The sequence below is a fragment of the Moschus berezovskii genome, chromosome 11, assembly GCF_049115385.1.
Source record: "Moschus berezovskii isolate FMDL1 chromosome 11, NW_MosBer_1.0, whole genome shotgun sequence".
NCBI classification, from domain to species: Eukaryota; Metazoa; Chordata; class Mammalia; order Artiodactyla; family Moschidae; genus Moschus; species Moschus berezovskii.
Window position 1 is genome coordinate 63,605,753 of NC_142470.1, and position 17,210 is coordinate 63,622,962.

Below are 17,210 nucleotides of genomic sequence, written 5' to 3' on the forward strand. Positions count from 1 at the left end.
TAAATAAGTAGCACCCAATCAAGCTTATAAGCTTTTGTACGACAAAGGAAACCATAAACAAAGTGAAGACAACCTATTGTGTGGAAGAAAATATTGGGTTGGCCAAATATGAAAAAACCAAAACAAAGTTTTTGAACAACCCAATATTTACCAATGATCCAACTGACAGGGAGATTCCAAAATCTACAAACAGCTCATACAACTCAATAACAATAACAACAAAAACAACCCAGTCAAAAAATAGGTAGAAGATCTAGACATTTTTCTAAAAAGATAAACAACCAACAGGCACATGAAAAAATACTCAACACTGCTAACCATTATAAGAATACAAATCAAAACTACAATGAGGTACTGCCTCACACCAGTCAGCGTGTTGTTACTGTTCAGTCACTAGCAGTGTCTGACTCTTTGTAACCCCATGGACTGAAGCATGCCAGGCTCCTCTGCCAGAGCTTGCTCAAATTCATGTCCATCAAGTCGGCGATAGTATCTAACCATCTTACCCTCTGCCGCCCCCTTCTCCTTTTGCCTTCAATCTTTCCCAACATCATCGTCTTTTCCAATGAGTCAGCTATTCACATCAGGGAGCCAAAGAAATGGAGCTTCAGATTCAGCATCAGTCCTTCTAATGAATATCCAGGATTGATTTCCTTTAGCACTGACTGGTTTGAGCTCTTTGTAGTCCAAGGGACTCTCATGAGTCTTCTGCAGCACCACAATTTGAAAACATCAATTCTTTGGTGCTCAGCCTTCTTTATGGTCCAACTCTCAAATCTGTACATGACTATATGTACATGACTACCAATCAGCACAGCCATCATTGAAAAGTATACACACAACAAATGTTGGAGAGGGTGTGGAGAAAAGGGAATCCTCCTACACTGTTGTTGGGAATGTAAATTGGTGCAGCTACTGTGGTCAACAGTATATGGAGATTCCTCAAAAAACAAAAAATAAAGCTGCTATTTGATCTTGCAATCCTACTCCTGGGCATATATCCAAAGGTAAATATAATTCAAAAAGATACATGCACCCCAACATTGACTACAACACTATTTACAATAGCCAAGACATGGAAACAACCTAAATGTCCATTGACAGATGAATAGATAAAGATGAAGTGGTACATATATATTAATACAATAGACTACTGCTAAGTCACTTCAGTCGTGTCCGACTCTGTGCTACCCCATAGATGGCAGCCCACCAGGCTCCCCCGTCCCTGGGATTCTCCAGGCAAGAACACTGGAGTGGGTTGCCATTTCCTTCTCCGACAATAGACTACTACTCAGCCATAAAAAAGAATGAAATAATGCCATTTGCCGCAACATGAATGGACCTAAAGACTATCATACAAAGTGAAGGAAGTCAGAAAGAGAAAGACAAAATATCATATGATATCACTTAAATGTTGGGTCTAAAATATGACACAAATGAACTTTTACCTGTGAAACAGAAACAGACTCACAGATATAAAGAACATACTTGTGCTTACCAAGGCAGGGGAGGTGGGGAAGGGACGGATTGGGACTTTTGAAATATCAGATGCAGATGAAACTTACGTATAGAATAGATAATCAAGAAGGTCCTAATCTATAGCCCAGGTAACTATATTCAATATCCTGTGATAAATCATAATGGAAAAGAATATGAAAAAAGAATGTATATATGTATATATAGAACTGAGTCACTTTGCTGTACAGTAGAAATTATAATATTATAAATAAGCTATACTTCAATAAAGTAAATTAAGAATAGCAATAAACCAAATATTTGTTTTTTCATGATAGAAGTTGCCATCTAACTCCAGTTGAGTGAAAGGATAGCAAATAGAATCTGCTGGTGGATTTGTAGGTAAAGCTTTTAATTTTGATTAAGCCACCATTATCTGGGTTTTCTGTTACTTGCAAAAGAATGCATTCCTAGGTAACACATGTTGTAATACAGTATATTTCACATTACAAAGAAAGAAAAACAACCAAAAACATCTCTGATCAAAAGAAAGAAAAACAAAAAAGAAGGAAATAAACCAAGCAAATATTTCTGTTCTTATTAATAGTAGTGAAAAAAAATTCAGATTGCAAATAACTGGAAAATAGAATAGCTCAGACTTCTAAATTACAACTGAAGGCTTACTTTTACATAGCTTTTTAGTGTTAATAACATGAAGACTGTAAAAAATTTCCTTCCTTAAAAGAGCAAAACAAATTTCAAAGCACTCCTACTAAAAAGATTAAAAATAAAGTTGTTAATAATTTAAAATTTTTTTAATTAAAATAATTATAATTTTGAGCCTTATAGCCACCTGCTCAGGTAAGTAACACTATCATTCCCACTTTATCATTCCCATTTTATTGTTGAGAAAACAGACTTAGAAAAATGAAATGATTTTCTCAGAGTATATAAGTATTTATTGAGCTCTCACCATATTAGGTACTATGGGATATAACACTGAAAAAAATCGTTAATAATTCTTGACTTCATGGAGAGTGTATTTTAGTGGTAAAGTCAGAACCCAAATCTAGGACATTTGACCCCAAGTGTTACACTTTCTGTTGTTAGTTTTGTTTTAACCCTATTTATTTGTTTGAATGTCACATTCAGGCATCTATCATACTTTTAACTGTAAAATTAAAAGTAAAAAAGATATAGTTGCCTCAATGGGCTTACAACATATGGAAAGTACTGGGAAGGGTTGGGGGTGGGAGGAGAAGGGGATGACCGAGAATGAGATGGCTGGATGGCATCACCGACTCTGTGGACATGAGTTTGAGTGAACTCCGGGAGTTGGTGATGGACAGGGAGGCCTGGTGTGCTGTGATTCATGGGGTCGCGGAGAGTTGGACATGACTGAGTGACTGAACTGAACTTATAATCTAGTGGGAAAAGAACATGATGTACATGGTATAGTGGGCTGAATGATGGCCTCCCAAAGTTAGGTCTATGTCCTAACCCCTGGAACCTCTGAATATAACCTTGTTTGGAAGTAGAGTCTTTGGGGTTGTAATTAAGTGAAGAATATCAAGACGAGATCATCCTGGATTATCCAAGCAGGCCCTAAATCTTATGACACGTATCCTTATAAGAGACACATTAAACAGAGGCACAGAGAAAGCCGTGTAAAGAAGGAAATGGAGACAGAAATTATGTGGTCACAAAGCAAGGAATACCTGGAGCTACCAGAATTTAGACAAAGCAAGAACAAATTCTCCACTGAGAGATTCAAGGCAATCCCTAACAAAATGCTTGGCTTCCCAGTGGGTAAAGAATCCCCCTTCAGTGCAGGAGACACAGGACATGGGTTTGATCCCTGGAGGAGGGCATGGCAACCCACTCCAGTATTCTTGCCTGGAGACTCCCATGGACAGAGGAGCCTGGTGGGCTACAGTCCATAGCGTTGCAAAGAATCAGACATGACTAAAGCAACTGAGCACTCACACCAAAATACCAATGAAATTTTTCATGGAATTAGAATAAATAATCCTAACATTTGTATGAAACCACAGAAGACCTTGAAATAGCCAAAGAAATCTTAAGGAAGAACAAAGCTAGAGATATCAAGCTCCCAGATTTCAAACTACAGTAATCAAAACAACATATTACTGAACAAAAAGAGACACATAAATCAATGGAACAGAACAGACCGTCCAGAAGTAAATGCATGTTTATCTGTTCAGTTAATCTATAACAAAGAAGGCAAGAACATACAGTGAGGAAAAGACAGTGGTGGTGGTTTAATCACTAATTTGTTTCCAACTCTTGTGACTCCATGAAGTGTAGCCCACCAGGCTCATCTCTCCATGGGATTTCCCAGGCAAGAATATTGGAGTGGGTGGCCATTTCCTTCTCCAGGAAAAAAAGACAGCCTCTTCAACAAAATGGTTCTACAAAAACTGGACAGCTACATTTTTGCAAAAGAATGAAATTGGACCACCTTCTTACACTATTTACAAAAATCATTTCTGAAACCATAAAACTCCTAGAAGAAAACATAAGTGATATGCTCTTTGACATCAATCTCAGCAATATTTCTTTTGGCTATGCCTTCTCAGGCAAGGGCAATAAAAGCAAAGATAAACAAATGGAACTACAAACTAAAAACATTTTACACAGTAAAGGAAATCATCAATAAAACAAAAAGGCACCCTATTGAATGGGAGGCGATATCTGCAAATGATATATTTCATAAATAATTAATATCCAAATTATATTAAGAACTCATACACCTCAATATAAAAAAAAAAGCCTGATCAAAAAATCCACAGAGGATTGGAAAAGATATTTCTTCAATAAAGAGTTAAAATGGCCAACAGACACAGGAAAAAATGCTAAACATCACTACTCATCAGGGAAATGCAAATCAATACCATAATAAGACATCTCACACCTATTAAAACAGTTATTATCAAAAAGACAACAAATGGGACTTCCTTGGTGGTCCAATGGTTAAGAGTCTGCCTTCCAATACAAGGGAAGTGGATATGATCCCTGGTTGGGGAACTAAGCCTGTGTGCCACAATTAATGAGCCTGCGTGCTCTGGAGCCTGCACACCACGACTAGAGAAAAGTTTGGGCATGCCACAACTAAGACCTGACATAGCCACATAGATAACAAATAAGCGTTGGCAAGGGTGTAGAAAAAAGGGATCCCTTGTGCATTGTTCATGGGAACGAACACTGGTACAGCAACCAGGGAAAACAGCATGGAGATTCCTCAACATGTGAAAAAAAAGAACTACCATATCATCCAGCAGTTTCACTCTAGGTAATTACCTGAAGAAAACAAAAACATTAATGTGAAAAGTTCTATGCAACCCTACACTCACTGCAGCATTATTCACAGTTGCTAAGATAAGGAAGCAACGTAAGTGTTCAATGATATGCAAATAGATAAAGAATATGTGCTGTGTGTGTATGTGTGTGTGCATGCACACACTTTGTGGTTCAGTTGTGTCCGACTCTTTGCGACCCTCTGGACTGTAGCCCACCAGGCTCTTCTGTCCATGGGATTTCTTTTCATGCAAGTAATACTGCAGTGGGTTGCCATTTCCTTCTCCAGGGGATCTTCCTGACCCATGGATCAAACCCACATCTACTATGTCTCCTGCACTGCAGGTAGATTCTTTACCCAATGAGCCATTGGATAAGTCTCGTGTGTGTGTGTGTGTGTGTGTGTGTGTGTGTGTACACACAATGGAATATTATTCAGCCATATAAAAGAATTGACATCATGCCATTTGTCACAACATGGATGGACATACAGGGTATTATGCTAAGTGTAACAAGACAAAGACAATCTCTTTGATCTCACTTATATATGGAATGTAATAAAACAAAACCGACAACTTACAGATACAAAGAACACACTGGTGGTTGCCCAAGGGGAGGGGGAAATAAGTGAAGCGAATTAAGAGGTTCAAACTTCCAGTTATAAAATAAATAAGTCACAGGGATGTAATACAGTGGTCCCCAATCTTTTTGGCACCATGGATGGATTTTGTGGAAAACAATTTTTCTACAGATCAGGAGTGTGGGGGATAATTTCAGGATGATTCAAGCATATTACATTTGTTGTGTACTTTATTGCTAATTTAATGCTGCTACTGATCTGATAGAAGGTATTAGTTCATGGCCCAGAGGCTGGGGATCCCTGGTGTAATACACAGCTTAAGGAACATAGTCAATTATGCTATAATAATTTTGCATGGTGAAAGATGGCTACTAGACTTATCATGGTGATTTATTTCATCATGTATTTAAAAGTCAATCATTGTTTTGTACACCTGAAACTAACAAAATACTGTATGTCAATTCTACTTCAATTTAAAAAAGAAAAAAAAAGGGAGGAAAAAAGAATTCTTTCCCAGGGGCTTCAAAAGGAGTACAGACCTATCAATACCTTGAATTGAGACTTCTAGTCTCAAAAACTGTGAGAGAATAAATGTCTGTTGCTTTAAGCCATCAAGTTTGTGTAATTTGTTACCACAAATACATATGGAATGAAACTAATACATATGGCATAAAAAATTACTACCTTTGTGATTTTAACAGCTTTCCTCATCTGCTGCTGCTCCCAAATATCTTGATTTTTTTCATCTTGACTATCGTCACTTGTTTCTTCATTTCTAGTTGCTAGAAAAAAAACGTTGATGTATAAATATTCCACATTTTTCCATTCTAATTAAAGTGAAGTGAAAAGTTGCACAGTCGTGTCCAACTCATTGCGACCCCATGGACTGTAACCTGCCATGCTCCTCTGTCCATGGAATTCTCCAAGAAAGAATACTGGAGTGGGCTCCCTTCTCCAGGGGATCTTTCAACCCAGGGATCAAACCCAAGTCCACTGCATTGCAGGCAGATTCCTCACTGTCAGAGTCATTCTAATAGCAGCAGCAATCAGCAATTCAGGAGCTTATAAATGGCTTAGCAGTACTTTTTATGTGTTAACTTTTTCTTCCCAATACCTAATTCTGGGAGGAAGGCACTATTAGCATCCTCTCTTTATAAACAAAGAAATTTAGATAGCAAGAGGTTATATAACATAGCCCTATATCAAAGGACTGTGTTGAAACCAGGCCTTGATTCGATCAATTTCACTTCAAAATCTGCACTTACCACCACACTGTCTCACTGAAAACATGGTGGTCTCACTTATGAAAAAGCTTGGGAAAAAAATGAAACACTTGGTTTAATCAGAGATTCTCAATTATGCCTGAGAATCTAAATATGTATCAAAAATAATTTCTGGGTTAATAGGAACCAAAATACCATTCAGAAATGGTATTATCCGAAGTGACAAAAATTTGGTAAAATATTCCTCTTGATAAATGTGAAATGTGAAAATATTCTTTGAGACCTATTGATTATTGGTTGAGGAAAACTTTTTACTAGAGCAGGGAAGATTTTAATATATGACACCTAAAATCCCTATAGATGCTTCCATGTTAAAAAATCTTATAAAGGTGACAATGGAAGTCTTCAATATCAAAAATATTTTATCAAAAACTCTACAAATTTTTTAACCTGTCAAGAATGATCAAGTGGAGATAACAGTAAACATTATTGCACCCTTTGATAACATTTTGATACAGACATGTAAAATATTTTAGAAGCCATGATGTCAGTGATACTGGTATAAAACATTTTAGAATAGGAGATACATTATGTTTCTATGGATATACTTACCATAATATATTCCACTGAAAAATGCCTTAATATTCATATACTATAAATAAATTAAATACGTACTTGTTTCTTCAGCCATTCTTTGTTTAAGTGTTTGAGGCTTTGGGGTAAACGGCATTATATCTTTAAAATCATCTGGCTCACTTTCAGAATCTTCACTGTTTTTCTTCATACCAGAGTTGGTGAAGGCCTGTTTTACGTCTAAAGAAATATAGTCCTCTTGGGCCCGGGTCAATTTGCATTTTCCGTAGGTTGCTTGAATAAAAGCTGCATCAGGGATATTTACTGAAAGAAACAAAGAGGAGGACATTGAAAACAAAATACCAAAAGAAAGAAATATTCTTCATAATTAAAGGAAAAAAGCACCACTTTTCCAAATTTTTCATTATTTTGATATAACTAAAAGGTTCAAAATCTGCATCAATAATGAAAGATATTTTGGTAGAGGTTAAAAATAACATAAAGAAATGAAGCAAATCTAGAAGCATCAGAAAATAAACTGAAACAACTCCAATTAATCTTTTTCTTTATTATTCATCAGATGTTGTTGCTGACTTTTTGTTGAGGTCTAGCTACTTCTCCTTTCCAGAAGTTCTGAGATGACCCGGGTAGGGATGTGGAGAGGACTGAGCATGGAGTTACTCGTGGAGTGTGGAGAGCAGAATGACGGGTGGGAGAGCAGTCTGACATAAAGTACGAGGGACAGCCTACTGTGGCCTGCCCCTAGGCACACAGGGAGTGAGAAACAGACTAAAACCCAGTACACAATCAGATCAGGCTCAAGGGCCTGTGGTAATTCTCACATAAACAAATATAAGTTAAAAAGTATAAAAGAAATAATCAGGTTATTTACCAGGATTAAAATATTTAAAGGACATCTTTTAATAGAGCCTTATTTTTTATTTTATTCACTACAAACATCATTGATATTGACTCTTTCAACTCAAAATAAGTTTTTTCATGCATGATCTAAGTTGAAATTTATCTTTACACTCAGGAAACAAACGGTTTCTTAAGGAAAACAAAATGGAAAGGGAAATAATCATTTCCAGCACTTCAAAATATTAACAGGAATACCAAGTCACTGAGTAAAATTTTCTAACTTATCTCACAAATTAGTCCAAATTCTTTGAGAATTAAAGGATGTCATATAACTGAAGATATAGAAATATTCTATTTTTTAATAAATTATTTTAATTGGAGGAAAATTACTTTACAATATTGTGACGGTTTTTGCCATACATCAACATGAATCAGCTATGGGGATATATGTGTCCCCCCATCCGGAATCCCCCTCCCACCTTTCTCCTTGCCTTATCCCTCTGGGTTGTCCCAGAGCACTGGCTTTGGGTACTCTGTTTCATGCACTGAACTTGCACTGGTCATCTATTTTACATAGGATAATATACATGTTTCAATACCATTCTCTCAAATCATCCCACCCTCACCTTCTCCCACATAGTCTAAAAGTCTGTTCTTTATATCTGTGTCTTTTTTGCTGCCTTGAATGTAGGATTGTCATTACTGTCATTCCAAATTCCATACATATGTATTAATATACAGGATTTGTGTTTCTCCTTCTGACTCACTTCATTTTGTATAACAGGCTCCGGTTTCATCCACCTCATTAGAACAAATGTGTTTCTTTTCATAGCTGAGAAATATTCCACTGTGTATATGTACCAAAACTTCCTTATCCATTCATTTGCCAAAGGACATCTAGGTTGCTTCCATGTCCTAGTTATTGTAAATAGTGCTGCAATGAATATTGGGGTACAATGGGTCTCTTCAATTCTGGTTTCCTCGGTGTGTATGCCCAGCAATGGGACTGCTAGGTTGTATGGCAGTTCTAATCCCAGGTTTTTAAGGAATCTTCACACTGTTCTCCATAGTGGCTATATGAGTTTGCATTCCCACCAATAGTGTAAGACAGTTCCCTTTTTTCCACACCCTCTCCAGCATTTATTGTTTGTAGACTTTTTGATGACAGCCATTCTGACTGAGGTGAGATGACACCTCACTGTGGTTTTGATTTGCATTTCTCTAATAATGAGTGATGTTGAACATGTTTTTCATATGTTCATCTGCCATCTGTAGAGCCCTTGAACTACAAGGAGATCAAATGAGTCAATCCTAAAGGAAATCAGTGCTGAATATACATTGGAAGGACTGAAGCTGAAGCGCCAATACTTTGGCCACGTGATGCAAAGAACTGACTCATGGAAAAAGAGCCTGAGGCTGGGAAAGACTGAAGGCAGGAGGAGAAGGGGATGAGAGAGGATGAGATGGTTGGATGGTATCACCAACTCGATGGACATGAGTTTGAGCAAGCTCCAGGAGCTGGTGATGGATAGGGAAGCTTGGCGTGCTACGGTCCACGGGGTTGCAAAGAGTTGGACATGACTGAGCGACTGAACTGATGTCTTCTTTGGAGAAATGGCTGCTTAGTTCTTTCACTCACTTTTTTGATTGGGTTGCTCGTTTTTCTGGTATTGAGCTGCATGAGCTGCTTATGTATTTTGGAGATGAATTCTTTGTCAGTTGTTTCATTTGCTATTATTTTCTCCCATTCTGAAGGCTATCTTTTCACCTTGCTTACAGTTTCCTTCATTGTGCAAAAGCTTTTAAGTTTAATCAGGTCACATTTATTTTTGTTTTTATTTCTATTACTCTGGGAGGTGGGTCATAGAGGATTTGCTGTGATTTATGTCAGAGTGTTTTGTCTATGTTTTCCTCCAAGAGTTTTATAGTTTCTGGTCTTATATTAAGATCTTTAATCAATTTTGAGTTTATTTTTGTGTATGGTGTTAGAAAGTGTTCTAGTTTGTCTTTTACACGTGGTTGACCAGTTTTCCCAGCACCACTTATTGAAGATATCATCTATTCTCCATTGTATATTTTTGCCTCCTTCGTCAAAGATAAGGTGTCCATAAGTGCGTGGATTTATCTCTGGGCTTTCTATTTTGTTCCACTGATCTATATTTTTGTCTTTGTGCCAGTACCATACTCTCTTGATGACTGTAGCTTTGTGGTATAGTCTGAAGTCAGGGAGGCTGACTGCTCCAGTTTCATTCTTCTTTCTCAAGATTTCTTTGGCTATTCGAGGTTTTTTGTGTTTCCATACAAATTGTGAACTTATTTGTTCTAGTTCTGTGAAAAATACCATTGGTAGTTTGATGGGGATTGCATTGAATCTATAGATTGCTTTAGTAGTATACTCATTTTCACTATATTGATTCTTCCAATCCATGAACATGGTATGTTTTTCCATCTATTTGTGTAATCTTTGATTTCTTTCATCACTGTTTGTTAAGCTCTGCCCAAATTCTTGACCCACAAAATTGTGGGACATAATAAAACAACTGCTATTATAAAATAAGTAAATAAATTTGAAACAAACAAACATAAAAGGATATAAGCTCTGCAGCAGATTCCCTAGGTTGGAATCCTAGTGCTGCCTCTTATAAGCTCATCTGACCTTGGGCATGTTATGTAATGGAAATGACAGCCAATTTTGGTCCCTTGACAATCATTAGTAATAACTTACTTGCCCCACACTTCAACTAGAGTTTTATCAAAAACGAGAATCAATGGTATAGAAAAATACTAATATTACAAATAAAATTCTTAACCAAAATTACAAAAATTACTGACCTACTGATGAAAACTCGTCCTCCAGAGTCCTAGAGCTGTTGGGAGATAAACTCTGATCATCTTTACTTTCTGAAGAATGGTGTGCTCCATCCTCTTCATCGGCTGAAAGATCAACCATTCTGAATTCTAAGAGGACATTTTTTGAATATAACAAGAAAGATTCAGAATGTTGGAATCAATAACTGAAATTCTACACAACACATAGCATATGTAAAATACGGTGTTTTAATTTTACTCCACATATTTAAAGTAGATATGCAGACCCTTTTTAAACTTCCTTTCTGGAATCAAGTCTAATAAATATGCAACAATATATCCTATTTGCACTATCTACTTAACTAGTGAAATAACATGAAATACATACTATTAAAGAATGCAACAAAAGGAAGGGAAAAAACAAAAAGAGAAAAAAGTAAATGACCAAAAAAATGAAGGAATATTTAAAAGAGAAAAGATGAACAGTGGTAGTAAATAAGTAGATAAAGAAAAGAACACTTAATGTATACTTGCTATGTGCTAGGCATACTGACGTCTGTTTTACAAAATATATTTCATTTAATTCTCACAATTCAATAAAGTAAATGCTATTACTGATGAGGACACTAGGGACTGGAAAGGCTAAATAACATGTCCAGTATCACAAAGTTACTAAATGGAGAAATCCAACTCTTGGATTTAGGTTGGTGGTAAGAAGTACTATAATGGGCACTGCAGTCTCAAACTAAATCATGGATCTATTTCCACTGTGTGATTCTGGAAAGGGCACCGTCAATTAATCAATAAACAAAGATAGTATTAAGAGAGAACACCCCATAGAAGTGTTATCAGGACTGAATGAGGAAAACGTAAAGGAATTCATGGTATTATTGACAAAAAAGGACTTGTTGGTTCACAATTATTTTTAATATTTGTGAACAACCTCAAGATTTAAGACTGCATAAATAACTATCTTAAAAATGCTCCTTAGGGATTTCCCTGGCAGCCCAGTGGTTAAGATTGAGCCTTCCAATGAAGGCAGTGCAGGTTTGAATCCTGCTTAGGGAACAAAGATGCTACCAATCATGTGTGGGTAAAAGATCCACTCAAGAGTGCAAAACACACAGATGGATTTTAATCTAATTGAGCATAACAAAATGATATGGTTTCAGCTTCCACGTGTCATGTAGAAATTGGCACTTGCCTTCTGCCTGTACAAGGATTAAACCACAAAGTGCTATAGTCACTGATCTTCAACACATCCTGAAAGGAGCTCAGGGTAGAGATCAGAAATGCGGCACTCTGCTTTGGGAAAACTGGCAGAACAGGCCTTCAGACAGATATTTTCAGGAGATTTTATGAGCCCAGTTCTTGCATCCCCTCACATCTAGAACTAAAATCATTAATGGTGACCTTCGCTCCTCATGACTAGCAGCAAGCTTCTGATAAAATGTGTTTTTGACTGCACAACTCCTCTTCACTAAAATCGTACATAATACTGACTTCTTCCCTACATCTCTGGAGCAGTTTCCCAGAGCTATATGGAATGCTGTCTCTTGGGCTACAGTTCTCATTTTGCCCCAAACAAAACTTAACGCACAACTCTCACACTGTGTGTTTTTTTCAGTTGACATCCGTTGCAAACTAACCTTTGAAAATCTATTACTTTTTGAGCTTCATTGTAATACTAAAGTAGAATATTCTCAAAGAACTAAAAAGGCTATTAAATACTCTTAATCACCTATCTGTGGTTTTCTTTACATGTTCAAACAAAACAATATATTTCAACAGACTGAACGCAGAGACAGCTTTCAGAATTCATCTGTCTTCTGATAAGCCAGACATTAAAGACATTTGCAAACTGAAAACAGTGTCATTCTTACTATTTTTTGGAAAACAGTTAATTTTTCATAAAAATGTTTCTTACCCTTACATGCAATGAGCTAACTTTATTTTTTTTTCACTTTCACTTTTTTAAAAAAAATTCCACAATTATTTTTTTTTATCGGAGGCTAATTATTTTACAATATTATATTGGTTGGTTTTGCCATACATTGAATGAATCTGTCCCGGGTGTACATGAGTTCCCCTTCCCGAACCCCCCTCCCACCTCCCTCCTCCCCTTATCCTCCCTCTGGGTTATCCCCGCATACCAGCCCTGAGCATCCTGTAATATGCATCGAACCTGAACTGGTGATTTGTTTCACATATGATAATATACATGTTTCAATGCCATTCTCCCAAATCATCCCACCCTCACCCTCTCCCACAGAGTCCCAAAGAGTGTTCTATACATCTGTGTCTCTTTTGTTGTCTCGTATACAGGGTTATCATTTGCATCTTTCTAAATTCCATATATATGCGTTAGTATACTGTATTGGAGTTTTTCTTTCTGGCTTACTTCACTCTGGATAATAGGCTCTAGTTTCATCCACCTCATTAGAACTGGTTCAAATGCATTCTTTTTAATGGCTGAGTAATACTCCATTGAGTTAACTTTAAAAAAGAATAAAAATGTATCTTAATTTCTAATATGGTAAACCTTATAGGGGCTTCCTCTCTGGTGGCTCAGTAGTAAAGAATCTTCAGCCAAAGCAGGAGACTCAAGCTTGATCCCTGGGTCAGGAAGATGCCCTGGAAAAGGAAATGGCACTCCAGTATTCTTGCCTGGAGAATCCCATGGACAGAGAAGCCTGAAAGGCTATAGTCCTTGGGATCACAAAAGAGTCAGACATAACTTAGCAACTGAACAACAATAAACATCATAGATACAATCCACAGAAACAAAGGTTCTTTGGGATCTTTAATTACTCTTAAAGAGTATAAAGGGTAAACTTTAAGACCAAAAGGGTAAGAACAAAAAGTTTGAGAACCAAAGTTTAACCAGATGACTTACATAAAGCACAAAAATATTTTAAAAAATCATGAAAACTTCAAACAGGTGATTATGAACATGACTAAGAAATCAACAAAATCACTTGGACTAAAAATACTGGGGTTAAAATATTCCTACCTCAAGATTATATAACCAAAAACTATATATATATATATTTACAGATACTTTATTGAAATTAAACCATCTTGAAAAAAAAACACGTAATATATTAGCAACATAGGTTTGTTTTCTACATGGTATTTCATCCTGTGACAAATCAAAAATGTTGAATTATCATTCCACTGGTGACATTATCCACAGGTGACAAACTGGATATTCTATTCATATTAACAGGGCAGGGATTAACCTCAATTCATTAAACCTGGGTGTTTTGTATTCTGGAGTGCCATGGATTGCACACAAAGTAGGTAAAAAGTGCCATTTACCTGGAGAAACTGATTGCTTCTAGAGACTTTACTACTAAGTTCACGATGGAATATTTTTAGAAGTTCCTTTTAGACTGAAATATAATCCCAAATATTTTTATGTGTGTCGGAGTCAGAAGTTAATGTATTTATACTTCAAGACCCCACTTATACAAGTTCCTTCCAAGTCTGTTCCTGTGTTTGTATTTCTTTAACTATATAGCTTTATTTCTAACTATATTCTTATTAAACTCCAATTCAAACTAGAACACATCTCATGTCGACTTTATGCTGCCTGAATCCTATTTTGAAGAAGGCAAAAGTACTTCAAAATAGCTGCACTGCATTTAACACTTTACTGGTAGTCTACAGCGTCACCAATCAGTGAAAGTCGCACAGTCGTGTCCCACTCTTTGCGACCCCATGACTATACAGTCCATGGAATTCTCCAGGCCAGAATACTGGAGTGAGTAGCTTTTCCCTTCTCCAGAAGATCTTCCCAACGCAGGGATCTAACTCAGGTATCCCGCATTGCGCACAGATTCTTTACCGGTTGAGCCACAAGGGAAGCGCAATCTATCGTTAGTGACACATACTGCTATGCTTTCTTTAAATAACCGATTAAAAAATAAACGTCACAAAGTCTGTCACCTAAGTTTTCCCAGCGTACCGGTTTGGTTAAGTGTTTTCGAGAAAAAAAACTGGGGACAGAAAGCACTTCCGTCTACCTAAGAGTATTAGGAATTTTTTAACTCTTGGGTGACAATTTAGGTTCTCCGCAAGCATCAAGAGTAACACAAAGCTGTCACTGGTGAGGGTTCGACTGACGATGCAAACACAAGCCCAAACCGCGCAGGGTTTTCTACGCCCCCAAGCGGCCCAATCCGCACAGGCAGGCAGCAGGCCAGTGCTCCCAGGCTCGCGTCTCCGCGACGGAACGCTGCTGTAGTAGGCACCGCGTTACACAGACCTTTAGACAGTCCCGCGGACGTCTACCTCACCCTCCCGACTCCACTCTGCGGCCCAGCGTCACCTGGGGCGTCCGAGGATCCGTCCAAGCGCGGAGCCGCTCTCGCGGCGTGCCGGGAACTAGCCCAGGCCCGGCCGCGGCGGCGGCCCCGGCCCCGGCAGAGCAGTTCGGCCACCTCCGCGTGGCCTCTTCCAGACGGCGGCCCTTTCACCGCAGGGCCCCCGGCCGCCTGCTCCCCTGTCGCCCCGGGTTCAGCAAATGTCTCCTGGGCGCCGTCGCTGTCACTAGAGTCTGCTCGGCGCGGCCGGAACGTTCTTTTCGGCCTGTGAGCCATGGCCGAGGACCCAGCGCCACGCGCAGCTTCCTCTTCCCGCCGCTTAACCCCGCCCCTCTAGGGCAAGTACCCAGGCAGGCGCTCTGCCTTTCCGCTGCTTGCTTGCATGGGACCCGCCCAACTTAGACGTCAGCTTCGCCCTTAGCATGCGTGCCTTGCTTCTTTCGATCTGCTCGAGAGTTGGGGTTCCAGGGATGAGGTGTGGGGATGTAGACCGTTCTCTTTGCTTTGCAAGGTGAGCTTCAGCAGATGGTCGCTGAGAAATTCTCGCAGACTCTGCCGTGGAGAGCAGCGCTCACAGGCTCCCTTGTACAAACGCTTTCGAGGAATCAGGCATTATGCCCACATCCTGGCCTGGGACTGGATCTGCTCTTCTACTTTCTAGGAAGACTGAAATTCTCTCTCCAAACAAGAATTAAAACAAAGGAGAAATGAAGCATTTCTTGTGCTATCAATAAACAAGGATGTCACAGTAATCAGTGATTCCAGCTCTCCAGGGCAATTAGGAAGAAAATAATACCTGTGCCCCGGCTTTAGCTGCTCTTTAGTGAGTACTCAACATTCAGAAAACTAAGATGATGGCATCTGGTCCCATCACTTCATGGGAAATAGAAGGGGAAACAGTGACAGACTTTATTTTGGGGGGCTCCAAAATCACTGCAGATGGTGACTGCAGCCATGATATTAAAAAACACTTGCTCCTTGGAAGAAAAGCTATGACAAACCTAGACAGCATATTAAAAACAGACATTATTTTGTCAACAAAGGTCCGTCTAGTCAAAGCTGTGGTTTTTCCAGTAGTCATGTGTAGATGTGAGAGTTGTACTATAAAGAAAGTTGAGAGCCGAAGAATTGATGCTTTTGAACTGTGGTGTTGGAGAAGACTCTTGAGAGTCCCTTGGACTTCAAGGAGATCCAACCAGTTCATCCTAAAGGAAATCAATCCTGAACATTCATTGAAAGGACTGATGCTGAAGCTGTAACTCCAATACTTTGGCCACCTGATGCGAAGAACTGACTCATCTGAAAAAAACCCTGATGCTGGGAAAGACTGAAGGCAAGACAAGGGGACGACAGAGGATGGGATGGTTGGATGGCATGACCAGTTTGATGGACATGAGTTTGAGCAAGCTCTGGGAGTTGGTGATGGACAGGGAAGCCTGGTGTGCTGCAGTGGGGGTTGCAAAGAGTCGGACATGACTGAGAGATTGAACTGAAACAATGAGTATTGAGGAAAGCAGGATACTGACCTGAGATAGCTGAGATGCATATGAAAGGAATTATTTCAGTGAGCCCAAACTCTTGCATTTTGCCACACATAGAAGAATGCTAAATTCCTTAACTTGAGATATCTGGTTTTCTTTAATTCACAAAAATACTTTTGAGGTTAAGACTACCTGCCCTTTGTTGCATTCAGTTCAGTTCAGTTGCTCACCCGTGTCCGACTCCTTGTGACCCCATGAACCGCAGCATGCCAGGCTTCCCTGTTCATCACCAATTCCCTCAGCTTGCTCAAACTCTTGTTCATTGAGTCGGTGATGCCATCCAGCCATCTCATCCTCTGACGTCACTTCCTCCTCCTGCCTTCAATCTTTCCCAGCATTAGGATATTTTCTAATAGATCAGCTCTTCACATCAGGTGGCCAAAGCATTGGAACTTTAAGCATCAGTCCTTTCAATGATTATTCAGGACTGATTTCCTTGAGGATTGACTGGTTTGGTTTCCCTGCAGTCCAAGGGACTCTCAAGAGTCTTCTTCAACACCACAGTTCAAAAGCATCAATTCTT

The 17,210-nt window shown here is 38.7% G+C and overlaps 1 protein-coding gene across 4 annotated transcripts in view; it reads right to left on the minus strand.

Moving 5' to 3' along the window:
- GCFC2 (GC-rich sequence DNA-binding factor 2) overlaps positions 1 to 15,482 on the minus strand; it is a 73,620-nt gene extending 58,138 nt beyond the window's left edge. For 3 of the 4 annotated variants that reach the window (XM_055401060.2, XM_055401058.2, XM_055401061.2), the window contains exons 1-4: positions 15,152 to 15,482; positions 10,843 to 10,968; positions 7,252 to 7,473; positions 6,038 to 6,135 (exon numbers count right to left, since the gene is read on the minus strand). In XM_055401060.2, coding sequence (XP_055257035.2) covers positions 6,038 to 6,135; positions 7,252 to 7,473; positions 10,843 to 10,968; positions 15,152 to 15,422 — 717 coding nt within the window. In that variant the 5' untranslated portion in view covers positions 15,423 to 15,482. Of the gene's footprint in view, positions 1 to 6,037; positions 6,136 to 7,251; positions 7,474 to 10,842; positions 10,969 to 13,360; positions 13,453 to 15,151 lie in introns of all 4 variants that reach the window. The other variant, XM_055401062.2, reaches the window with a different exon arrangement.
- Positions 15,483 to 17,210: the final 1,728 nt, after the last annotated feature.